Source organism: Doryrhamphus excisus, chromosome 2 (assembly GCF_030265055.1).
Source record: "Doryrhamphus excisus isolate RoL2022-K1 chromosome 2, RoL_Dexc_1.0, whole genome shotgun sequence".
Lineage (NCBI taxonomy): Eukaryota > Metazoa > Chordata > Actinopteri > Syngnathiformes > Syngnathidae > Doryrhamphus > Doryrhamphus excisus.
Window position 1 is genome coordinate 2116686 of NC_080467.1, and position 27988 is coordinate 2144673.

General features: G+C 38.9%; 1 protein-coding gene across 2 annotated transcripts; it reads left to right on the forward strand.

The window, feature by feature from the left end:
- Window positions 1-478: 478 nt before the first annotated feature.
- Window positions 479-26435, forward strand: LOC131118572 (kynurenine 3-monooxygenase). Of its 2 annotated transcripts, XM_058064644.1 has the most exons (15): window positions 479-635; window positions 751-820; window positions 914-1011; window positions 2104-2193; window positions 2800-2848; window positions 5914-6001; window positions 10299-10464; window positions 10546-10617; window positions 18941-19062; window positions 21309-21456; window positions 21540-21597; window positions 21675-21757; window positions 24699-24800; window positions 24882-24941; window positions 26167-26435. In XM_058064644.1, the coding sequence occupies exons 1-15, from the start codon at window positions 573-575 to the stop codon at window positions 26311-26313; spliced, it is 1416 nt and encodes a 471-aa protein (XP_057920627.1). In that variant the 5' UTR covers window positions 479-572; the 3' UTR covers window positions 26314-26435. The 2 variants fall into 2 exon arrangements, with proteins under 2 accessions (XP_057920627.1, XP_057920628.1); XM_058064645.1 differs by lacking the exon at window positions 751-820 and having other exon boundaries at window positions 511-635; window positions 856-1011.
- The last annotated feature ends 1553 nt before the right edge of the window (window positions 26436-27988 follow it).

A 27988-nucleotide genomic window follows, 5' to 3' on the forward strand; every position in this document is an offset into this window, starting at 1 on the left:
TAATAATACGGAATTCAATAGTATTCAGCAATATCATTACACTGTAATGTGGTCTATATAAGTATATGTGGGGTTTACAAGGGAACAACTGCCATTTTTAAAAGTAAAATATTACAAAAATCACACAGTTAAAAACAACATCCATACATTATCTATATCACTTATCCCCCGGGATTAAAAATAACAAAAACTGGTTATGGATTTTAACTGTCCATTTGGTGATTATCAAAACCTCCACTAGATGGAGACAAATTTCTTTACCAGCGCAGATCAAAAACCGCTGTGGTTGTACAGATAATTAAAGATAGTAAATTAATATATATATTAATATATACAAAGAACTTTGTTTTCCGTTTTGTTATACATTCATACTTAGTCCAGGATATCGCATTAAACCACATATTCAACCTCGCAACACAAAAAGTAAAGTGCAAAGAGCAGAGGGCAAACAGAGCTGTGTGTTTACTTTGAAAAGACTGACATTCATAAGCGTCTGTACTCCCCCTCTTACTTATATCTCTAACCTTTACTCAGCTCTGTCACTTTGGACGGGACGGCCAGTGGGTGAGACAATGGACAACTTGACTGAGAAACCAAAGAAGAAAAAAGTTGTAGCAGTGGTGGGTGGTGGATTGGTAAGAAAAAGTTAAATGTTGACTCATTGCATATTGTGATCTTCGTGCTAACATTACATATGGTTCTCGCATCACATGAGAAGAACTGTAATACACATGTGACATTGTGCTTTAGGTCGGTGCACTCAATGCCTGCTTCTTCGCCAAAAGAGGTTTTGATGTGCATGTTTTTGAAACCCGGGAAGGTATGCCAGCAATTTAAACATCTCTTGACCTACAGACCTTTGAGCGGTTTGGAACCAGATGATCATAAAGTCACCGTCTGATCTCTTGGCCAGATATCCGGCGTGCAAAAACTGTCAGAGGGAGAAGCATCAACCTGGCTTTATCTCACAGAGGCCGACAGTCACTGAAGCATGTTGGAATGGAGGAGAAGGTTTGTTGATAAAGTGGTATAGTCCTATTGCATCCTATTTGGATCAACATCAAGAATGATTGTTGTGATTATTAGATTCCATTCAGCTCCGCCTCACACGCTTCTTAAGCACGTTTAAGTTGTGAAATGTATTGGTACTCACCATAAATGAATGACGTAACTTCTAAATGGCATCTCATAGCAACTATGGTGTGTTCAAGGACCGCTGAATTGTGGAGTTCTACTGTAATGTACACTGTAATTTTTTTTTTAATTCCGTCAACATATTTTTGTGCGTCAGGTGAACTAAATTTTGCTAAAAAGTTGAGACAACTAGAAATGTTAGGTTTTGATGCTCCCAACTAATCAAATAGTTCAGTGTTTTTTTTTTTACTTTAATCCAAATTTCTGTTTGGTAGCCTTTTGTTTTGTAACAAATTAGTTGATTTAACACGGCATTTCTCCTTGTTAGGATTTGTGTCAGATTTCAACCCTGACTACTGCATTTAAGAAGACTACTGCATTTGTAAAAAATTCCAAGTTGACCCAAATTAAAAAAAAATTGTAACCTCGCTGCCTTAAAATTTGGATTAAATCTAGAAAATTATTTCACGTAATTTCAACTCACAACTAAGTTTCTCCAACTTAAAAGACCAAGTTCACGTGACTTATTGATTTCTTGTGGGAACTTCATTTTTTAGGTCAAATAACCAAATATTTTGGTCGTATCAACAATATAAATCAAGTAATCTCAAATCAGGTTAACAAATTATTTCAATTAATTTCAATTTAATTGTAAGTTGAATTGACTTGAGCTTATTAGTTAGACTAAATCAAAAGTGAGTTGAGATTACTTGTTGTTGATACAACAAAAATATTTGTTTATTTGACCTAATAACGAAAGTTCCCAAAACAAATCAATAAGTCACGTGAATTTGATCTTTTTGGAGTTGGAGAAACTTAGTTGTGAGTTGAAATGACCTGAAATAATCTGCTAGATTTAATCCAAATTTTAAGGCAGCGAGGTTACAAATTTTTTAAAGAATTTTTTTACAGTGTATTTGGATGATGTGATGCGACTACAATTTCATGTGATTTTTTTTTATTTTTTAGATTGTGTCCCAGGGAATCCCCATGCATGCCAGAATGATCCATTCCTTAAATGGGATGCAATCTCCCATTCCGTATGGCAAGAAGGGCCAGGTGAGCCACTTTTCCAACCTTTTTCATGACATTGTAGCTTGCTAGTGGCTTGTGATTGGCTGGCGAGTGGTCGCTGTATCCAGCTGGGATAGGCTCCAGCATACCCCTGCAAGCCTAATGAGGATCAACGGTATATAAAATGGATGGCTATTATGGAGCACATAAAACTGAATGCTTTTTAAATCCCACAACAACATTTTCATAACACGCTACAATTAATTTTATTGTTTGTATTTGCAGTGTTGAATTCATCACATAGTTAAATGTTCCTACACACACCATTCTTGTTACTGGGAGGTTCTTTTCACTCCGTGCCAGTAGGAAGATGAAATATTGAGTTTGACACTTGAGTAGATTTAAAGGTACTAAGATGTACTAAGCATGTTTACAAGCAATGAAGCAACATAATCTGCTTAAAATGTCCAAGGTTTGCACGTCTGTTTATTTCATTCTGCTGCTGTTATTCTCATGTGCCAGCGATGAAAGAAGGATACACAATTTGGCAGCCTTATGATTGTGGAAAGTGTTTTTTTTTCCAATTGAGATGGAACATCATGCTGTCTGTTTGTGAAGCTGCACCATAATGAAACATTGTTTTCCTTCCAGTACATCCTGTCAGTAGACCGGGCCAATCTGAACAAGGAGCTGCTAACAGGTCAGACCTTTTGTCTTCACATAATGGCGCTGAAATGCTCTCAATGTGCTCACACTGAAATGCTCTCAATGTGCTCACACTGAGCAATGAACGAGATAAAAGAATATGGCAGCCACCGCAATGACAATGGCCGTGCTTTTTTTTTAATCCAAAAGGAAGTTCAACTAAATCTATGAACACTTTTCTGAATGTCTACACACTAACTAACTAACTAACTAACTAACTAACTAACTAACTAACTAACTAACTAACTAACTAACTAACTAACCAACTAACCAACTAACCAACTAACTAACTAACTAACCAACTAACCAACTAACCAGCCAACTAACTAACTAACTAACTAACTAACTAACTAACTAACTAACTAACTAACTAACTAACTAACTAACTAACTAACTAACCAACTAACCAACTAACCAACTAACCAACCAACTAACTAACTAACTAACTAACTAACTAACTAACTAACTAACTAACTAACTAACTAACTAACTAACCAACTGACCAACTAACCAACCAACCAACTAACTAACTAACTAACCAACCAACCAACCAACCAACCAACCAACCAACCAACCAACTAACTAACTAACTAACTAACTAACTAACTAACTAACTAACTAACTAACTAACTAACTAACTAACTAACTAACTAACTAACTAACCAACCAACTAACTAACTAACTAACTAACTAACTAACCAACTAACCAACTAACCAACTAACCAACTAACTAACCAACTAACCAACCAACTAACTAACTAACTAACTAACTAACTAACTAACTAACTAACTAACTAACCAACCAACCAACTAACTAACTAACTAACTAACTAGCCAACCAACTAACTAACTAACTAACTAACTAACTAACTAACTAACTAACTAACTAACTAACTAACTAACCAACTAACCAACTAACCAACTAACCAACCAACTAGCCAACCAACTAGCCAACCAACTAGCCAACTAACTAACTAACTAACTAACTAACTAACTAACTAACTAACTAACTAACTAACTAACTAACTAACTAACTAACTAACTAACTAACTAACTAACCAACTAACTAACTAACTAACTAACCAACTAACCAACTAACCAATATAATAGACATAACCGGAAATAAGCAATTTAAAACATAAATAAGACTTCTGCTTATGTAAGTTGCTGTAAATGTATTCCGGTGTCGCACCGCGAGTCTGGTGCTTGTGTGTCTCCCCAAACATTACAGTAACAATACTGACACCCAGTGAACAGTATAACAGTATAAAGTACTACATACATCACATCCTGTGAATGCGTTTTATGAATGCCTTTGTTAGATGTTTTTATGCTTGAAAATGCCCAATTTAGGCAACGGAAATTCAATAACTTATGAATATGAAATATATACGAATATATCTTGCACTGTGGTAAAGCCTGCGTTCACTTTTATTCCGTAGTTCTGGTTTTATACTTTATACTTCCTATTTTGCCCGTGTTGTTTTCCGTGTGTTCCAATCCGCCCGTGTCTTGATCGGTGTTTGATTATTTGGTCTAGCCTGAGGTGTGTGTTTTGGGGGATTATTCCCATTTGGGATTCTTTCTGTTGTTGTTGGATGGCTGCCATCGCACGGCAGCTACTTTTATAAAATAAACATTTGCCCTGCATTTGGGGCCAGGTCATTATGATTATGAACACAGTATGATTTATGAATTCATATAGTTTGGAAAAACATTAATAGAGTAAAGATACAAAAATCGGAAACCAAGCATATTGGGTAATCCCAAACTTGTGCCCTGTGATTGGCTGGCCACTTGCCTGAAGACAGCTGGGATAGGCTCCAGCATGCCCGAAAATGAATGAATGAATTGTTTGTTGGACATATTCTAGTTGACATTGTGGGGTTTCCACAGATGATGGAATGGATGATAGAATGGATGATAGAATGGATGATAGAATGGATGATAGAATGGATGATAGAATGGATGATAGAATGGATGATAGAATGGATGATAGAATGGATGATAGAATGGATGATAGAATGGATGATGGAATGGATGATAGAATGGATGATAGAATGGATGATGGAATGGATGATAGAATGGATGATAGAATGGATGATAGAATGGATGATAGAATGGATGATAGAATGGATGATAGAATGGATGATAGAATGGATGATAGAATGGATGATGGAATGGATGATGGAATGGATGATGGAATGGATGATGGAATGGATGATGGAATGGATGATGGAATGGATGATAGAATGGATGATAGAATGGATGATAGAATGGATGATAGAATGGATGATAGAATGGATGATAGAATGGATGATAGAATGGATGATAGAATGGATGATGAAATGGATGATAGAATGGATGATAGAATGGATGATAGAATGGATGATGGAATGGATGATAGAATGGATGATAGAATGGATGATAGAATGGATGATGGAATGGATGATAGAATGGATGATAGAATGGATGATAGAATGGATGATAGAATGGATGATAGAATGGATGATGGAATGGATGATAGAATGGATGATGGAATGGATGATGGAATGGATGATAGAATGGATGATAGAATGGATGATAGAATGGATGATAGAATGGATGATAGAATGGATGATAGAATGGATGATGAAATGGATGATAGAATGGATGATAGAATGGATGATAGAATGGATGATAGAATGGATGATGGAATGGATGATAGAATGGATGATGAAATGGATGATGAAATGGATGATGGAATAATTCTGTCCGTTAATAGAATGTGATCTTATCCAACTGCAGCAGACCCCTGCAATGAAATCAGACATGAAGATATTCTGAACTATTCATTTGCACACAAGACGATCCGCTAAGAAATCCACCGCTGTGTTTGGTCCTTTTCAAGATGAATACTAATCGGCATGGAATATCCTTCCATTTCAGCAGGGGATGGACGCCAGTGTTCACTGAATGTTCTTATTTCTTCTGTTTGAAAGTTCAGCGTTGTGTTGTTATGTCACGCATGCGGTGATCATAGAAGTATCATTTTTTTTTGGTGTCATTTTACTCCAACAGAAGCTGAGAGTTATGCAAACACAAAGTTGAACTTTGAGCACAAACTACAGGACTGGAGCACCGAGACTGGGATGATGACCTTCGGCAAGTAAGTCTTCACATCACAAGACACACAAACACAGTATCATATATCATATATCATATATCATATATCATATATCATATATCATATATCATATATCATATATCATATATCATATATCATATATCATATATCATATATCATATATCATATATCATATATCATATATCATATGGGGGCCGCTCATTTGGATTCTTTGTTTGAACTCTGACATCATTGATCGTGTTCCCATGGTGTTCCCACGGTGTTCCCACGGTGTTCCCACGGTGTTCCCACGGTGTTCCCATGGTGTTCCCATGGTGTTCCCATGGTGTTCCCATGGTGTTCCCACGGTGTTCCCATGGTGTTCCGATGGTGTTCCCATGGTGTTCCTACGGTGTTCCCATGGTGTTCCCACGGTGTTCCCATGGTGTTCCCATGGTGTTCCCATGGTGTTCCCACGGTGTTCCCATGGTGTTCCCACGGTGTTCCCATGGTGTTCCCACGGTGTTCCCATGGTGTTCCCATGGTGTTCCCATGGTGTTCCCACGGTGTTCCCACGGTGTTCCCATGGTGTTCCCATGGTGTTCCCACGGTGTTCCCATGGTGTTCCCACGGTGTTCCCACGGTGTTCCCATGGTGTTCCCACGGTGTTCCCACGGTGTTCCCACGGTGTTCCCACGGTGTTCCCATGGTGTTCCCACGGTGTTCCCACGGTGTTCCCACGGTGTTCCCATGGTGTTCCCACGGTGTTCCCATGGTGTTCCCATGGTGTTCCCACGGTGTTCCCACGGTGTTCCCATGGTGTTCCCACGGTGTTCCCACGGTGTTCCCACGGTGTTCCCATGGTGTTCCCACGGTGTTCCCACGGTGTTCTGTTCCCATGGTGTTCCCATGGTGTTCCCACGGTGTTCCCATGGTGTTCCCACGGTGTTCCCATGGTGTTCCCATGGTGTTCCCACGGTGTTCCCATGGTGTTCCCACGGTGTTTCCATGGTGTTCCCACGGTGTTCCCATGGTGTTCCCACGGTGTTCCCATGGTGTTCCCATGGTGTTCCCACGGTGTTCCCACGGTGTTCCCATGGTGTTCCCACGGTGTTCCCATGGTGTTCCCACAGTGTTCCCACGGTGTTCCCATGGTGTTCCCACGGTGTTCCCACGGTGTTCCCATGGTGTTCCCACGGTGTTCCCATGGTGTTCCCACGATGTTCCCATGGTGTTCCCATGGTGTTCCTCCGTGGAAGTGAACACGGCCTTCAACATATTTACTGAGTGTGGTAACCATTCAGCTGCCAGTATGACTTTTACAAGCCTTCTAATTGGTTGTCTTTGCAGGCAAATGCTGCACACGATTTACAAGCCAATTAACAGTCAAGGTCATTTTCCTCAAGGGAATTGCGGGGGGGGGGGGGGGGGGGGGGGCAACACGTCTAATTGAATTCTTTTATTGAATTCATTCATATTCAGCTTGTGTTTTACTTCATACATTGTGATCATAAAGAGCAGTTAGTTCTTTCATTTAATTTGTTTATTATTTATGATTAATTTTCTTGTTTTTGATTGAACCACACTGAAAATATCTGTTTCAAAATGTTCCTTATTGGCCCAATTTATATTAAAATTAGTGATTAAAAGTACCTCTTTAATAGCACAATAAAGCTTAACAGTCATTTGAAGTCATACAAGAAATATCATAAAAGTCTATAATGGTTGACGTGTTGTGATAAATACAAAAAGCGGTGAAGGTCATTTTTCTCGGACAGCACAACATTCCCAAATGGCATTCAATCTGGGAAGCTGGAAAAGTATCTCTGACTACAACATCTCCTCCTTTACCTTGCACCATTTACACCATACTGTGCGTACATTTGTTTTTACATTTATATGATCATTTGTATGCAAATATCCCCATGGAGGGACGAATAAAGGCATATCTTATCTTATCTTATCTTATTATTATTATTATGTATGTCAGCCTCAGGTGAAGAACATGTTCACCAAGTTTCTGTCAACCTGAAAAAGTCAACATTAGACGAAATGAATGATCAAGTTGTTCTTGTTTTGAAATAATAAAATGATGCTTTGAATATTAACGTGTCCTCCCAGTAACCTTTAGGTTGGAGATCAAGGTCATCCTTGATCCACATCATCCTTGCTTGATTTAGTATTCATATTTTGGCTGAGCGATGCTTTTTATTCCTGGTAGGGATATTTAAATTTATTTAAATTGTTTTTATGTTCTTTAATTGTTTGGCTATATTAATAGTTGATGATGATGATGATGGTGGTGGTGGTGGTCGGAACCCAGCTGATGGTGATGGTGGTGGTGGCGACGGGAGCCCGGTTGTTGATGGTGGTCGAAACCCAGCAGATGGTGGTGGTGGGGCCGAGAGCCTAGTTGGTGATGGTGGTAGGAACCCAGCTAATGATGGTGGTAGGAACCCAGCTAATGATGGTGGTAGGAACCCAGCTAATGATGGTGGTAGGAACCCAGCTAATGATGGTGGTAGGAACCCAGCTAATGATGGTGGTAGGAACCCAGCTAATGATGGCGGTAGGAACCCAGCTAATGATGGCGGTAGGAACCCAGCTAATGATGGTGGTAGGAACCCAGCTAATGATGGTGGTAGGAACCCAGCTAATGATGGTGGTAGGAACCCAGCTAATGATGGTGGTAGGAACCCAGCTAATGATGGTGGTAGGAACCCAGCTAATGATGGCGGTAGGAACCCAGCTAATGATGGTGGTAGGAACCCAGCTAATGATGGTGGTAGGAACCCAGCTAATGATGGCGGTAGGAACCCAGCTAATGATGGCGGTAGGAACCCAGCTGGTGGCGGTTGTGGCGGCAGGAACCCTGTTGGGGATGGCGGTAGGAACCCAGCTGGTGGAGGCGGTCGAGGGGAGAGCCTAGATGGTGATGGTGGTAGGAACCCAGCTAATGATCGGGGTAGGAACCCAGCTAATGATGGTGGTAGGAACCCAGCTAATGATGGTGGTAGGAACCCAGCTAATGATGGTGGTAGGAACCCAGCTAATGATGGTGGTAGGAACCCAGCTAATGATGGTGGTAGGAACCCAGCTAATGATGGTGGTAGGAACCCAGCTAATGATGGCGGTAGGAACCCAGCTAATGATGGTGGTAGGAACCCAGCTAATGATGGTGGTAGGAACCCAGCTAATGATGGCGGTAGGAACCCAGCTAATGATGGCGGTAGGAACCCAGCTGGTGGCGGTTGTGGCGGCAGGAACCCTGTTGGGGATGGCGGTAGGAACCCAGCTGGTGGAGGCGGTCGAGGGGAGAGCCTAGATGGTGATGGTGGTAGGAACCCAGCTAATGATCGGGGTAGGAACCCAGCTAATGATGGTGGTAGGAACCCAGCTAATGATGGTGGTAGGAACCCAGCTAATGATGGTGGTAGGAACCCAGCTAATGATGGTGGTAGGAACCCAGCTAATGATGGTGCTAGGAACCCAGCTAATGATGGTGGTAGGAACCCAGCTAATGATGGCGGTAGGAACCCAGCTAATGATGGCGGTAGGAACCCAGCTGGTGGAGGCAGTGGTGGTGAGAGCCTACCTGGTGATGATGGTTGCAACCCAGCTGATGATGGCGGTAGGAACCCAGCTGGTGGAGGCGGTCGAGGGGAGAGCCTAGATGGTGATGGTGGTAGGAACCCAGCTAATGATGGCGGTAGGAACCCAGCTAATGATGGCCGTAGGAACCCAGCTAATGATGGTGGTAGGAACCCAGCTAATGATGGTGGTAGGAACCCAGCTAATGATGGCGGTAGGAACCCAGCTAATGATGGCCGTAGGAACCCAGCTAATGATGGTGGTAGGAACCCAGCTAATGATGGCGGTAGGAACCCAGCTAATGATGGCCGTAGGAACCCAGCTAATGATGGTGGTAGGAACCCAGCTAATGATGGCGGTAGGAACCCAGCTAATGATGGTGGTAGGAACCCAGCTAATGATGGTGGTAGGAACCCAGCTAATTATGGGGGTATGAACCCAGCTAATGATGGCGGTAGGAACCCAGCTGGTGGAGGCGGTGGTGGTGAGAGCCTACCTGGTGATGATGGTTGCAACCCAGCTGATGATGATGGTGGCGATGGGAGCCCAGTTGATGATGATGGTTTGTCCACTGGTGTCTGGTTAGTTATTTGGAATTCAAATGTTGTTCTCATATCTTAGGATGAGATCAATCATGTGATTGTGATAGTTAGTAGCTTCATCCACGACTGGAAGAACCCAGTTCCATCTGGTGAAATCCATGAATGGCCGGTGTGTGAATGTTCTAATGCCTTGCTGTGCTCACCAGGCCAGATGGTTCCAAGCAGGAGATAGAAGCAGACCTCATTGTAGGATGTGACGGAGCCTTCTCAGCCGTCCGCAAGCAATTCCTTCGTCAAAGCCGCTTTAACTACAGTCAGACGTACATCCCTCACGGCTACATGGAGCTCACCATGCCGCCCATCAGCAGGGAGGTCAGTTTGTCCTGGGGGCCATGATGGATTTTTTTTTTAAACAAATGTGTTCAATCTCCTTGTACTTATTCTCATTCCTAGTATGCCATGAAGCCCAACTATCTTCACATCTGGCCCAGAAACACATTCATGATGATCGCACTCCCCAACTTGGTACGTGTCATTCATGTGTCATTCATGTGTCATTCAAGTGTCATTCATGTGTCATTCATGTGTCATTCATGTGTCATTCATGTGTCATTCAAGTGTCATTCATGTGTCATTCATGTGTCATTCATGTGTCATTCATGTGTCATTTAAGTGTCATTCATGTGTCATTCATGTGTCATTCATGTGTCATTCATGTGTCATTCAAGTGTCATTCATGTGTCATTCAAGTGTCATTCATGTGTCATTCATGTGTCATTAAAGTGTCATTCAAGTGTCATTCATGTGTCATTCAAGTGTCATTCATGTGTCATTCAAGTGTCATTCAAGTGTCATTTAAGTGTCATTCATGTGTCATTCATGTGTCATTCATGTGTCATTCATGTGTCATTCAAGTGTCATTCATGTGTCATTCATGTGTCATTCATGTGTCATTCATGTGTCATTCAAGTGTCATTCATGTGTCATTCATGTGTCATTCATGTGTCATTCATGTGTCATTTAAGTGTCATTCATGTGTCATTCAAGTGTCATTCATGTGTCATTTAAGTGTCATTCATGTGTCATTCATGTGTCATTCAAGTGTCATTCAAGTGTCATTCATGTGTCATTCATGTGTCATTCAAGTGTCATTCATGTGTCATTCAAGTGTCATTCAAGTGTCATTCAAGTGTCATTCATGTGTCATTCATGTGTCATTCAAGTGTCATTCATGTGTCATTCATGTGTCATTCATGTGTCATTCATGTGTCATTCATGTGTCATTCAAGTGTCATTCAAGTGTCATTCATGTGTCATTCAAGTGTCATTCATGTGTCATTCATGTGTCATTCATGTGTCATTCAAGTGTCATTCATGTGTCATTCACGTGTCATTCATGTGTCATTCATGTGTCATTCATGTGTCATTCATGTGTCATTCATGTGTCATTCATGTGTCATTCATGTGTCATTCATGTGTCATTCATGTGTCATTCATGTGTCATTCATGTGTCATTCATATGTCATTCATGTGTCATTCATGTGTCATTCATGTGTCATTCATGTGTCATTCATGTGTCATTCATGTGTCATTCATGTGTCATTCATGTGTCATTCATGTGTCATTCATGTGTCATTCATGTGTCATTCATGTGTCATTCATGTGTCATTCATGTGTCATTCATGTGTCATTCATGTGTCATTCATGTGTCATTCATGTGTCATTCATGTGTCATTCATGTGTCATTTAGGTGTCATTCATGTGTCATTCATGTGTCATTCATATGTCATTCATGTGTCATTCATGTGTCATTCATGTGTCATTCATGTGTCATTCATGTGTCATTCATGTGTCATTCATGTGTCATTCATGTGTCATTCATGTGTCATTTAGGTGTCATTCATGTGTCATTCATGTGTCATTCATGTGTCATTCATGTGTCATTCATGTGTCATTCAAGTGTCATTCATGTGTCATTCAAGTGTCATTCATGTGTCATTCATGTGTCATTCATGTGTCATTCATGTGTCATTCATGTGTCATTCATGTGTCATTCAAGTGTCATTCAAGTGTCATTCAAGTGTCATTCAAGTGTCATTCATGTGTCATTCATGTGTCATTCATGTGTCATTCATGTGTCATTCATGTGTCATTCATGTGTCATTCAAGTGTCATTCAAGTGTCATTCATGTGTCATTCAAGTGTCATTCATGTGTCATTCATGTGTCATTCAAGTGTCATTCATGTGTCATTCATGTGTCATTCATGTGTCATTCATGTGTCATTCATGTGTCATTCATGTGTCATTCATGTGTCATTCATGTGTCATTCAAGTGTCATTCATGTGTCATTCATGTGTCATTCATGTGTCATTCATGTGTCATTCAAGTGTCATTCATGTGTCATTCAAGTGTCATTCATGTGTCATTCAAGTGTCATTCATGTGTCATTCAAGTGTCATTCAAGTGTCATTCATGTGTCATTCATGTGTCATTCATGTGTCATTCATGTGTCATTCATGTGTCATTCATGTGTCATTCAAGTGTCATTCATGTGTCATTCATGTGTCATTCATGTGTCATTCATGTGTCATTCATGTGTCATTCATGTGTCATTCAAGTGTCATTCATGTGTCATTCATGTGTCATTCAAGTGTCATTCATGTGTTATTCATGTGTCATTCATGTGTCATTCATGTGTCATTCATGTGTCATTCATGTGTCATTCAAGTGTCATTCAAGTGTCATTCATGTGTCATTCAAGTGTCATTCATGTGTCATTCATGTGTCATTCATGTGTCATTCATGTGTCATTCATGTGTCATTCAAGTGTCATTCAAGTGTCATTCATGTGTCATTCATGTGTCATTCATGTGTCATTCAAGTGTCATTCATGTGTCATTCAAGTGTCATTCAAGTGTCATTCAAGTGTCATTCATGTGTCATTCATGTGTCATTCATGTGTCATTCATGTGTCATTCATGTGTCATTTAAGTGTCATTCATGTGTCATTCAAGTGTCATTCATGTGTCATTCATGTGTCATTCATGTGTCATTCATGTGTCATTCATGTGTCATTCATGTGTCATTCATGTGTCATTCATGTGTCATTCATGTGTCATTCATGTGTCATTCAAGTGTCATTTAAGTGTCATTCATGTGTCATTCACGTGTCATTCACGTGTCATTCACGTGTCATTCATGTGTCATTCATGTGTCATTCATGTGTCATTCATGTGTCATTCAAGTGTCATTCACGTGTCATTCACGTGTCATTCATGTGTCATTCATGTGTCATTCACGTGTCATTCACGTGTCATTCATGTGTCATTCATGTGTCATTCATGTGTCATTCATGTGTCATTCAAGTGTCATTCATGTGTCATTCATGTGTCATTCATGTGTCATTCATGTGTCATTCATGTGTCATTCATGTGTCATTCATGTGTCATTCATGTGTCATTCATGTGTCATTCATGTGTCATTCATGTGTCATTCATGTGTCATTCATGTGTCATTCATGTGTCATTCATGTGTCATTCATGTGTCATTCAAGTGTCATTCATGTGTCATTCGAGTGTCATTCGAGTGTCATTCATGTGTCATTCATGTGTCATTCATGTGTCATTCATGTGTCATTCATGTGTCATTCAAGTGTCATTCAAGTGTCATTCATGTGTCATTCATGTGTCATTCATGTGTCATTCATGTGTCATTCATGTGTCATTCATGTGTCATTCAAGTGTCATTCGTGTGTCATTCGTGTGTCATTCGTGTGTCATTCGTGTGTCATTCGTGTGTCATTCGTGTGTCATTCGTGTGTCATTCATGTGTCATTCATGTGTCATTCAAGTGTCATTCATGTGTCATTCAAGTGTCATTCATGTGTCATTCATGTGTCATTCATGTGTCATTCATGTGTCATTCATGTGTCATTCATGTGTCATTCATGTGTCATTCATGTGTCATTCATGTGTCATTCATGTGTCATTCATGTGTCATTCATGTGTCATTCAAGTGTCATTCATGTGTCATTCATGTGTCATTCATGTGTCATTCATGTGTCATTCAAGTGTCATTCATGTGTCATTCATGTGTCATTCATGTGTCATTCATGTGTCATTCATGTGTCATTCGAGTGTCATTCGAGTGTCATTCATGTGTCATTCATGTGTCATTCATGTGTCATTCATGTGTCATTCAAGTGTCATTCATGTGTCATTCAAGTGTCATTCAAGTGTCATTCATGTGTCATTCATGTGTCATTCATGTGTCATTCATGTGTCATTCATGTGTCATTCAAGTGTCATTCGTGTGTCATTCGTGTGTCATTCGTGTGTCATTCGTGTGTCATTCGTGTGTCATTCGTGTGTCATTCATGTGTCATTCATGTGTCATTCATGTGTCATTCAAGTGTCATTCATGTGTCATTCAAGTGTCATTCATGTGTCATTCATGTGTCATTCATGTGTCATTCATGTGTCATTCATGTGTCATTCATGTGTCATTCATGTGTCATTCATGTGTCATTCATGTGTCATTTAAGTGTCATTCATGTGTCATTCATGTGTCATTCATGTGTCATTCAAGTGTCATTCATGTGTCATTCAAGTGTCATTCAAGTGTCATTCAAGTGTCATTCATGTGTCATTCATGTGTCATTCATGTGTCATTCATGTGTCATTCAAGTGTCATTCATGTGTCATTCATGTGTCATTCATATGTCATTCATGTGTCATTCATGTGTCATTCATGTGTCATTCAAGTGTCATTCATGTGTCATTCATGTGTCATTCATGTGTCATTCATGTGTCATTTAAGTGTCATTCATGTGTCATTCAAGTGTCATTCAAGTGTCATTCATGTGTCATTCAAGTGTCATTCAAGTGTCATTCATGTGTCATTCATGTGTCATTCATGTGTCATTCATGTGTCATTCATGTGTCATTCATGTGTCATTCATGTGTCATTCATGTGTCATTCATGTGTCATTCATGTGTCATTCATGTGTCATTCATGTGTCATTCATGTGTCATTTAAGTGTCATTCATGTGTCATTCAAGTGTCATTCAAGTGTCATTCATGTGTCATTCATGTGTCATTCATGTGTCATTCATGTGTCATTCATGTGTCATTCATGTGTCATTCATGTGTCATTCAAGTGTCATTCATGTGTCATTCATGTGTCATTCATGTGTCATTCATGTGTCATTCATGTGTCATTCATGTGTCATTCAAGTGTCATTCAAGTGTCATTCATGTGTCATTCATGTGTCATTCATGTGTCATTCAAGTGTCATTCATGTGTCATTCATGTGTCATTTAAGTGTCATTCATGTGTCATTCAAGTGTCATTCATGTGTCATTCATGTGTCATTCATGTGTCATTCATGTGTCATATGTCATTCATGTGTCATTCACGTGTCATTCACGTGTCATTCATGTGTCATTCATGTGTCATTCATGTGTCATTCATGTGTCATTCATGTGTCATTCATGTGTCATTCATGTGTCATTTAAGTGTCATTCATGTGTCATTCATGTGTCATTCATGTGTCATTCAAGTGTCATTCATGTGTCATTCATGTGTCATTTAAGTGTCATTCATGTGTCATTCAAGTGTCATTAACTCACACTGCAGTGGTACCTCGGTTTTTGTTATTACGGCCGTCACTTTTTACTTCATCCTTGGTATTTGGCGACGAGTTTTAGCAAATATCTTCATGAATAAATCATGCTGTTTCGTAGTTGCCAACTGCCTCTTGTCAGTAGTGCGTAGTGTCAAGTATACGTATTTAAGCAAATGTATTTTTTGCCTAAATTAAGCATTTTCCAGAAAAAAATGCAAAATGAAGTAAAATACAAACTGGAAGGCATTCAAAGTACTTACTCAAAGATCTGTATGATATGTGGTATTCTACGTTGGTCACTGGGTGCCAGAAATGTTACTGTAATGTTCAACATAGGGGTGTTATTTCATGTCTAGAGGTCTCTAAAATACGTATTTAGGAAGCATGTGATCAGGTTTTCCTTATGCTAACTACGTAAATATTCCCGTCACAAAGTCAAAGTTGACGAGCAAAGTTTGTATTATGGGCCATTATTTTATTCTAAACTAATGTACCGTTGGAAATACCGAAGTTTTTGTATGTTTTTGTTGTTTGTTGACGCGGCCCACTTTGTTTGATTGTCCTTAAACGCACCATCGCGCATGTGCTAACTTTCTCTATACTATATTTTTCCCGTTGTTCTTTCACCTTATATTTGGTTCCAAATGTTGATACTACAGTATGTAGGTATTCATAACGGTATTTATTAGTGAGTACTATTCTGCATATTTGTTCTATTAACATCAACTTAATTCATGCTAGCACGCTGCCCGTTATACGACAACAAAAACAAACTCCAGCAAGAGTCCATGGGTACAAAAAGGTTAGCAATTAATTATTAAAGAATTTCCTAAGCAGAATCTGTCTGTAGTGTCCCAACTATAAAAGAGCCACTATCCATTCAATTCAGTTCCAGTTTGTAATATATTTCAAACATGCATAGAAAGTAGAATAGAAGAACAACAGTTGGACAATTCATTGTCCATAAAGTCCACCAACATGTAGAGGCTTTTTTTGGGCACGCAACTATTTTGTTATGCGCAGTGTTTGGTCGCACAATAACATACAGTACAAAAACTGTGACATATTCGTATGCGCATCCATCAGCCTTGGCATCATCAGCGTGGTCAGCACAATCGGCTGCAAAATCTTCAAGGCATAGTTGACCTCAGCGACGACCTTGGACGCTTAATTAGCCTCCTTTGCCTTTGCGGACTTCGTCATCAGGAGTCTTACGCTGCAAAATGTTAAGCCACCTCGTGATTTTGACCTACATTTCCCCACAGCTGTTATCTTCCACGTCATGACTCTCTCTTCTGCTTCCATTAAAACCTTCGTCCATCTCTCCTGTCCTTCCTAATCCCAAACCGTGTCAGCAGCTCCTTGGGCGTCTCTGGTGAGACAAGGTTAAAGCAGCCGACTTTAAAGTGCATTAGCACCGTCACTCACCGTCCTCGGCGCTCGGGACGGCTGTGGGTGAACGCATATTTGCTGCTGTGGCTGCCATGGTAACAGAATCAGTGCACATCGGCCCCCGGGGGGGGGGGGGGGGGGGGGCTCTGTTGATGGAAACAACTGTTCTGATGAGCAGATAATGACAGTCATTACTTCGATTGGGCGGAGTTTGGTCATTCTTCAATTTGAAAGGAATTCTATGAATAATGTATTATTGCAGATATGTGGAAAACACGGAAACCACGGAAACCACCGAAACCACGGAAACCACGTATGAATTCCTGCAAATGACTGACAAAAACAAAAGACTAAATATTAACTCCTAACCTTGGACTCGTATCCCTGACGTGGAGTGACACGGAATAATAGCCAGTTTGGGATAATAATTAACTGCTGAATGCCACAGAACTCGTGTAGAAGTTACTGTTAGCGTACTTTCCCTCCGTGTACCCACCAGCGTGTACACGGTGACGCTCCGGCCTACCTAAAGGAACCCCTCCTCCCCCAGACCTCCTCACGCACCCTCCGCTCTAGCACAGCCAACCTCCTCAGGGTCCCCAGAACCAAGCTGCACAGCATGGGTGATCAAGTCTTCTGCTCAGCTGCTCCCTTTAAAATTTAAAATTTAAAATTTAAAATTTAAAATTTAAAATTTAAAATTTAAAATTTAAAATTTAAAATTTAAAATTTAAAATTTAAAATTTAAAATTTAAAATTTAAAATTTTAATTCAAAAAATTCAAAAAATTCAAAAAATTCAAAAAATTCAAAAAATTCAAAAAATTCAAAAAATTCAAAACATTCAAAACATTCAAAAAATTTAAAAAATTAAAAATTACATATTTTAAATTTTAAATTTTAAATTTTAAATTTTAAATTTTAAATTTTAAATTTTAAATTTTAAATTTTAAATTTTAAATTTTAAATTTTAAATTTTAAATTTTAAATTTTAAATTTTAAATTTTAAATTTTAAATTTTAAATTTTAAATTCAAAATTCAAAATTCAAAATTCAAAAATCAAAATTTTAAAATTTTGATTTTAAATTTTTAGTATGTAATTTTTAAATTTTAAAATTTTAAAATTTTAAAATTTTAAAATTTTAAAATTTTTAAATTTTTAAATTTTTAAATTTTTAAATTTTTAAATTTTAAAATTTTAAAATTTTTAAATTTTTAAATTTTTAAATTTTTAAATTTTTAAATTTTTTAATTTTTTAATTTTTTAATTTTTTAATTTTTTAATTTTTTAATTTTTATTTTTATTTTTTTATTTATTTTTTTATTTTATAAATACCTTTTGTTGTGTTGTTTTATTGCTTCACTGTAGGTTTTATTGCTTTCTTTGTAGCATTTTGAGATCTCTGTAATGTAAAGTGCAATATAAATCAAATTTATTATTATTATTATTATTAAGATATTTGACGGAAGGAAAACCTGAATGTCCTTTTAATACTTTAAAAGAAAGTACAGAGGAACCTTGGTCAGCGTACGTCTCAGTTAGTGGACATTTTCCGTTTAGCGTACAATATGGCGTGCGTGAAATGAATACACTGTGCGAGTCCACTTATTCTCGTAATGTATTTTTTTTGTTAGCAACCCGTTAGATTGCTAACACACGGAACAGGAAGTAAGCCGTGTCGCCCATCTATGATGTCATCAGTGTTTGCTTACTAACACGTTTATTTGACAATATGGCCGTTTATGCATATTCATATTTATTTTATTATTTTGTCAAAGTAGAATAAATATTGTCAAGCATCTTTCCATCTTCTTTGTTTTTCCAAGGACAAGACTTTTACCTGCACCCTCTTCATGCCCTTTGAAGACTTTGAGAAGATCACCACTGGAGATGAAGTCATCGGATTTTTCCACAAGTACTTCCCAGATGCCATTCCGTTAATCGGAGCGTAAGCCACGTCCTCACCTCCACCTGTCCTCCCACTTTCCTTTCACGGTCCTTAGCCTTTGTTTCCCGATCCAAGCTTGGCGTGGCGTTCCGAGAATATTGTCGTTCCATTGACTCCATCCTGATGAGCACGGTCTGCCAAGCGTGAAATTGAAGTCGGGATGTTTCGTGTCTTTGTGTCGGCTGCTTTTAATTGGAGGTGAAGCGTGTGGTGAGAACATAACACACCAGAGAACATACGTAGAATGAAGCGTGTGTTGAGAACATAACACACCAGAGAACATAGAATGAAGCGTGTGTTGAGAACATAACACACCAGAGAACATACGTAGAATGAAGCGTGTGTTGAGAACATAACACACCAGAGAACATAGAATGAAGCGTGTGTTGAGAACATAACACACAAGAGAACATAGAATGAAGCGTGTTGAGAACATAACACACCAGAGAACATAGAATGAAGTGTGTGGTGAGAACATAACACACCAGAGAACATAGAATGAAGCGTGTGTTGAGAACATAACACACAAGAGAACATAGAATGAAGCGTGTGTTGAGAACATAACACACAAGAGAACATAGAATGAAGCGTGTGTTGAGAACATAACACACCAGAGAACATAGAATGAAGCGTGTGTTGAGAACATAACACACCAGAGAACATAGAATGAAGCGTGTGTTGAGAACATAACACACCAGAGAACATAGAATGAAGCGTGTGTTGAGAACATAACACACCAGAGAACATAGAATGAAGCGTGTGTTGAGAACATAACACACCAGAGAACATAGAATGAAGCGTGTGTTGAGAACATAACACACCAGAGAACATAGAATGAAGCGTGTTGAGAACATAACACACAAGAGAACATAGAATGAAGCGTGTGTTGAGAACATAACACACCAGAGAACATAGAATGAAGCGTGTGTTGAGAACATAACACACCAGAGAACATAGAATGAAGCGTGTGTTGAGAACATAACACACAAGAGAACATAGAATGAAGCGTGTGTTGAGAACATAACACACCAGAGAACATAGAATGAAGCGTGTGTTGAGAACATAACACACCAGAGAACATAGAATGAAGCGTGTGTTGAGAACATAACACACCAGAGAACATAGAATGAAGCGTGTGTTGAGAACATAACACACCAGAGAACATAGAATGAAGCGTGTGTTGAGAACATAACACACCAGAGAACATAGAATGAAGCGTGTGTTGAGAACATAACACACCAGAGAACATAGAATGAAGCGTGTGTTGAGAACATAACACACCAGAGAACATAGAATGAAGCGTGTGTTGAGAACATAACACACCAGAGAACATAGAATGAAGCGTGTTGAGAACATAACACACCAGAGAACATAGAATGAAGCGTGTGTTGAGAACATAACACACCAGAGAACATAGAATGAAGCGTGTGTTGAGAACATAACACACCAGAGAACATAGAATGAAGCGTGTGTTGAGAACATAACACACCAGAGAACATAGAATGAAGCGTGTGTTGAGAACATAACACACCAGAGAACATAGAATGAAGCGTGTGTTGAGAACATAACACACCAGAGAACATAGAATGAAGCGTGTGTTGAGAACATAACACACCAGAGAACATAGAATGAAGCGTGTGTTGAGAACATAACACACCAGAGAACATAGAATGAAGCGTGTGTTGAGAACATAACACACCAGAGAACATAGAATGAAGCGTGTGTTGAGAACATAACACACCAGAGAACATAGAATGAAGCGTGTGTTGAGAACATAACACACCAGAGAACATAGAATGAAGCGTGTGTTGAGAACATAACACACCAGAGAACATAGAATGAAGCGTGTGTTGAGAACATAACACACCAGAGAACATAGAATGAAGCGTGTGTTGAGAACATAACACACCAGAGAACATAGAATGAAGCGTGTGTTGAGAACATAACACACCAGAGAACATAGAATGAAGCGTGTGTTGAGAACATAACACACCAGAGAACATAGAATGAAGCGTGTGTTGAGAACATAACACACCAGAGAACATAGAATGAGTTTCTGCTCCGTTTGGAGAGCAAGCCGGTGTGTTGCTTTCATTCCCGTCTTTAGCCGCTCCGGCTTACTCGGCTGGGAAAGCCGCCTTAGGAATCCGCATCCCAAACGTACACGTTAGCTCGGGTTAGCTAGGATGCAGCTGTCTAAACAAACGAGTGCCGTAATTATTTGTATTCCCATTGGCTCTTCCCAGTGATGCTCTCCGAAGGGATTATTTCCGCCTGCCTGCCCAGGCCATGGTCTCCATCAAGTGCTCCCCGTATCACATAGGAGACAAGTGTGTCCTCATGGGTGACGCGGCGCATGCCGTGGTTCCGTTCTACGGACAGGGAATGAACGCTGTAAGTGTACGACGGTACGAAAGAACCGTAATATCCATTTTTTTTACGTGAATGGACTTCCATTATCCATTTATGCGTGATAGGGTTTCGAAGACTGCATCGTCTTTGATGAAGTCATGGACCAGTTCAAGGAGGATTTGGGTAAGTGTTCGGACAAATGAAAGGCATTACAGCCAATGGATTGGTCTGAGTGGTTTTTTTTTGTGGAATGTACACAGGTGCTGTACTGCCGGAATACACCAGAGTACGAGTTCCCGATGACCATGCAATCGCAGACCTGGCCATGTACAACTACATAGAAGTAATATACTCTCTCCAACTTCACCTCATACTGCAGTGCAAATACTGCAAATGTTGGACAAGGTCTGGTACTGGGTGGACATATTAGGGACACCATTTTTCGCAAAAAGTACTCTATGTACAAAGACAAACTTCCCAAATATCAAGGAGGAATTTTTTTTAATGCACTGGAGACAAAAGATTTTTACATTTTTTTGGTGGCCCAGGTTTATTTTATTATTAGTTATTAACATCAACAGTTCATTTTTTCTTGTTACATTATGCCTTTATTTATTTTTATTTAATTAATTATATATTTATTATTCTATTTTTTTCATTCAAACTTTTTTTGTTAATTCTATTTCTCCAACGTGGAAAAAAACTTGGAAAAAAGACCTGCGAGACTCGTATTGAACAGGATATGACCCCTTTCTTTCTTTCTTGTTACATTATGCCTTTATTTATTTTTATTTAATTATTTAATTAATTATTTATTTATTATTGTATTTTTTTCATTCAAACTTTTTTTGTTAATTCTATTTCTCCAACGTGGAAAAAAACTTGGAAAAAAGACCTGCAAGACTCGTATTGAACAGGATATGACGCCTTTAATATAGTAAATAGTATTTTCCCATCTATATTTCTACTAGAGCTCTCAATTGATTCAAATATGTAATCGTGATTAATCACATGCTGTCTATAGTTAACTCATAATTATTGTTAAATTTTAAATTTTAAATTTTAAATTTTAAATTTTAAATTTAACAATAATTATGAGTTAACTATAGACAGCATGTGAATTTTAAATCTTAGATTTTTGATTTTGAATTTTCTATTTTTTATTTTTTATTTTGTATTTTGTATTTTGTATTTTGTATTTTGTATTTTTCATTTTTTATTTTTTATTTTTTATTTTTTATTTTTTTATGTTTTATTTTTTTATTTTTTATTTTTTATTTTTTATTTTTTATTTTTTATTTTTTATTTTTAATTTTTTATTTTTATTTTTATTTTTATTTTTATTTTTTATTTTTTATTTATTTTTATCTGCATGTCATTTTTGTATCTCTAATAAGAAGGGATGTACGTACATCTCTTTATGGTAAACGATTTGAAACTGAACTTCAATGATAATTACATCAAATTTTACATAAAAGGATATCAAATTTTGAAATATCAGCCATTATTTTATTCAAAACTAACCTACAGTTAGAAATCCTCCATGAATGTTGACCGTTTCTCGCGAGTAGTGATTTGTCCCACTTTGTTTGACTGTTCTTGAACACACCTTCTCACGTTCTCACATGCTTTACAGATGGATAGATACTTTATTCATCTCCAGTCAGAAAAATACAGTCAGAAAGACCACTAAAGTATATTTTTACTCCTTTTCTTTGGCCTGGTATTTGCTCCCAAATACTAACGTGTCTATTAGTGGTACACGACCTCTCTGAAAAACACGTTCGGGCTTGTACTTGTACTAATTCTGTATTTATTTACAGCTTTTCATTTGATGCTGCTACACAATGTTGTTGTTTTTCTATATATTTCTATATAATATTGCACCCGCATGTAGCTCCACGGTCACGGTCCCCAAACTGTCTGCACGTTTATTGTGTCAAGAAATGAAATAAGTTAACGCGTTAACATTTAGTTTTGACATGATCTAATATGTACATGAAAACATCTGTACATGAAAACATAGTTATTGGATACATATTGTCCAAAGCAACTGTATTCATCATGTACATAGAATAATCTTGTGTTGTCATCAGACCAAGCGAACAGCTTTGGATATAGTAGATAAACGTGGATCCAATGAGCTCTAATCAATCTAATGACTCTATGATATGCAAATTTACGTATCGCTTTTCTTGTCGACAGACTGTAATGTTCATGTAAAATTCAAATGAGCAACACAAATAGTACCTGACATTATAGACACAGACATTGACAAGACAAAGACAATTCGACTTTATCTTTTCATCACCTTGTCTGACTTTCCCCAAGAGCAAATTCATCAAGAGTCAAAGTATAAGTTGAAATGTATGTTCTATGACATGTGACATGTGACAAGGCAGCTCTTTGATTGAAATGAACCCCTTTTATTCCCCAATTCTGACTAGATGTAGTACAGTTTACACCAGGGGTGCTCATTAAGTCGATCGCGATCTACCGGTCGATCGCGGAGGTGGTACTGGTCGATCGCTGGTCGATCGCGGCGTGACATTAAAAAAATATCATCCCAGCATCAATGCCGTCACTTGATTGATATACAGGGCAGCCATTCAGATGACAACTGAATGTTGCCCTTCGGGCGACCAATCAAATCAAACAACGTCTCTAAGTGCAGCAGAACTTACGATGTCAGCCTATCATCCATCCCCGTTACTTGATTGACATACAGGACAACCAGTCAGATGACAACTGAATTTTGACCTTTAGGTCACCGCTCATGCGTAAACAACGATGCAAAGTGCTAAGCTAGTCGGCGAATTGCGAGATTTTAAAGCCCTCGCTAAAGTTTATGGTCACTAAAATGAGTGAAGGAGCTGGACCAAGTAAAAAGGCAAAAACTGGACCAAGTAAAAAGGCAAAAAACATATCACTTCCATACGGATATGGAATATTATACGGATATTATGATACGGATATTATCCATGACTGATAAACATTTGGAAGTGTGCTTGAGGCTGGCTATCAGCAGCTACTGTCCGAACTATGCATCCCTGGCTGGTTCAATTCAGTGCAAGTCATCAAAGTAAACTCAGGTAATTACAAAAAATGTTAATAGTTAATTATGTGTGTTTTGCAATATTGGCTCATTTGGTTATGTAAGGTACATCAACATACATTGTACGTACAAATAATCCTCAATACATTTGAAAATAAATAGAAGAGCACCCCTGGTTTACAACATTAAAATAAGAATAAAATAAACACTCCCGTCATTTGTTTTGCAGATGCGATCACACGTCAACTCCAAATGGTTCCTTTTCCGAAAACGTGTTGACAACATCCTCCACTTTCTTCTGCCAAAGCAAATAATCCCACTGTACACAATGGCAAGTACAGTATATCCGTAACATGCAGAATATCATGTGTCATTTAGTCATTTCAAGTAAACCATTAGCTTCTGTCTCCAGGTCACGTTCACCAGGACACGGTATCATGAAGCTGTGGAACGCTGGCACTGGCAAGACAAAGTAAGACGCTTTCTTAACACCAAATTCAGTGAAACCTCGGGTTTTGTGGGATTTGTTCATGGACACAAATATTGACAAAATATGTCTAGTTTGCATAAAAGTGTGCTAGTCTTTGCCTGAATCTTATTCACTGAATTGGGTGCCCAAACAAAGCAGACACGTGTTGGTGGTAGTGGTTCTTTCACAGTTGGGACACTATAGACAGATCCCAATCATCCATACATCCAGCCATGCATTCTCTTCCTCTTATCCGGGTCCGGGTCACATCGGTCTCAGTAGGGAAGTGAAGACTTCTCAGGCTCTGGACGCCTTCTCCAGCTTCACTGGGGGGACACCAAGGTGTTCCCAGGCCAGCTCTCCAGGGTGGCCAAGATCTGCCAGGGGGCCTTCTCCCGGCTGGGCATGCCCAGAACCCCTCAGGGTTCCAGGAGGCGTCTGGACAAAAATGAGCCACCTCAACTGGCTCCTCCTGATGGGAGGTGACTCGACTCTGAGCCTCTCCTGGATGACCGCACTCCTCCTCTTTTAGAATCCCGCCACTATAAGGAGGAACCTTATAGTAAAATGTATTAATTTATGACATGTATTAATATTATTTATTTGTATTATTATTTATTTTATTAATATTATGACAAAAAAACAAAACAAAATAAAGTTCTTGGGAAATTCAATTAGGGGAAGAGGGCATAATATTATGGAAATAAAGTCAAAATATTATGGGAATAAAGTCAAAATATTATGGGAATAAAGTCATAATATTAAAATTGAAAATAAACTTTACCGAGATTAATTAAGAAGAAAGTTTAAATTTTTGGAAAATTAAACAAAAAAAAAAACAGCAGCAAAATGGGAAAAACACAAAACAAAGCTCATACTAATAATACTAATAATATTAATAATAATACTATGATAGGCTTTTCCCCCCAAGTGTATATCCCAAAGCTGAGGTGTACTGTATCTTATCATATCTACAAAATATCAAAATGGCCCCTGCATATTTTCATTTTTCAGTATGTGGCCCTTAGTGGAAAGTACTGCCCCCCTTGTCATATATTCATATATTATACATAACTAACCCCATAAAGCAAGGAAGGTGTTAATGCATCTGCACCATGATTGGTTTGTTTCGGTTGACTTGAGCATCAAACGCCAACCAAGGAATCCATTTGCATTTTACCGACTGCATGCATCTCAAAATGGAAAACCACTGTGTGTATTTTTACAGGTGATAAATCGGGGACTGTTGTTTGGTGCAACGGGAGCCATTTTGGGAGGCTCTTACCTGCTTGTTAAAAACCCCCCAGACATCAACAAGCTCTGCATCGCCATGGAGAACGTTTGGAACAAGCTCAAACCGTTTGGGACCTCTTAAGTACCCGGCAGGATTTCTCCGACCCGACTACGGTGATTAGAACCTGACTTGCAGGAATTGAACCATCCACTTGAGACTAAATGTCATACCTCATGTTCTATTAAAGGCATTATTCAGATGAATCAGTCGAGTGGTACGTTCTTTGTTACGCTACCTTTTTTTGTATAGTTCCATTTGTGAAAACTGTTCCTATTAAAGGGGACCAATTATGCTTTTTTCCACTTTTCTGATCTATAAATGTAGTTAAAATATTATATTCTCGTGTTGATACCATTTGGATAATGATGTTTGCACATTTGGAAGTGAACCCTGACAGACATTTGGGATTTAATTCAAATTTAATTCAAATTCAAAACGCTCAGTTTCAGAGGAACTTCCAAAACTGTTTCTGTGTGATGTCACAGAGGCTGTAGGCGTGGCCTGCTCTCTGCCCGCCCCCAAGCTCTGCCACTCTGTTCACGAAGCAAGCTCAGCCAGTAGTTCATGCATTTGGTTTTTCCCGGTATGAGAATAATATTTTCATCTTTTTCATTTTTGTGAACATGAACATGAAATATCGGCCAAAATGTTTCTGGACCAGAAGCAGCTCGCTCTCGCTGGGAAAGGGAACATTAATGGCGGACACGCTGTGCGTCCACACGGCGCCCTCACGTCTGGCTTCTGAGCTCCACCACACACGACAGTGCCACTGACAAAGTGTGTACGACAATGAGTACTTCTCCCTAGGTTGCCAGACGTCCAGCAGTGGGCATGCCCAGACGCGGAATAAATGAAAACAGACCATTTTGACAGGAAGCACAAAAACAAGCAGCTGGAAAAGGTGCAGATTATGTGTCTAGATCTAGAAAGGTTTCTGTGTCGGTTATTTTGTGTAGCTGCTCTATAGGAGTCCACAACAAGGGTAAAAAAATGAGCCTAATAAGTCCCCTTTAAACAAGGCTACAGGCAGGAGGTGTAATATTTGATATACATAAACAACACAAGCATAGCATCCATCTTTTTTGTATCCATTAAAAACATCTAAAAAGGCAACTATTTGCAGAAATATGTAAAAAAAAAATTGCAGAAAATTGTATTTAATGTAAGAAAAGGAGCAAAATGACAGCACTAGCTGAGGAAAAAAGGCACACAAAAAAGCATCAAAAACACAAGCGAGGCAAAGCTCCATGCAAACAATAGAAATGGGATAGAATGGGATAGAAAGGATAGAATGGGTTAGAATGGGATAGAATGGGATAGAAAGGACAGAATGGGATAGAATGGGATAGAATGGTATAGAATGGGATAGAATGGGATAGAATGGGTTATAATGGGATAGAATGGGATAGAAGCAGCAGCATCTTAGCAATGGAAGCCACCTAATTACTAACTGGAGGCAGCTGCGTCTCCCAGCAACACAAATAAGATCACAGAACATGAACTCAGATCCTCCATGACAAATGCTTTTCTTTGTCTAGCCGTTTCCTAGACCGCTTGTCCTCTCTAGGACCCCTTTAGGACCTCTATAGGACCTCTGTAGGACTAGTTATTGAGCTGCAGCCTACCTGCTGCCTTTGGTGGGGAGGCAGGAGACCCCCTGGAGTGGCCAGTCAATCACAGAACACACAGACACACAACCATTCACACTCACCTTCACACCACACGCATGTTTTAGGGACTTGAGAGGAAGCTACCC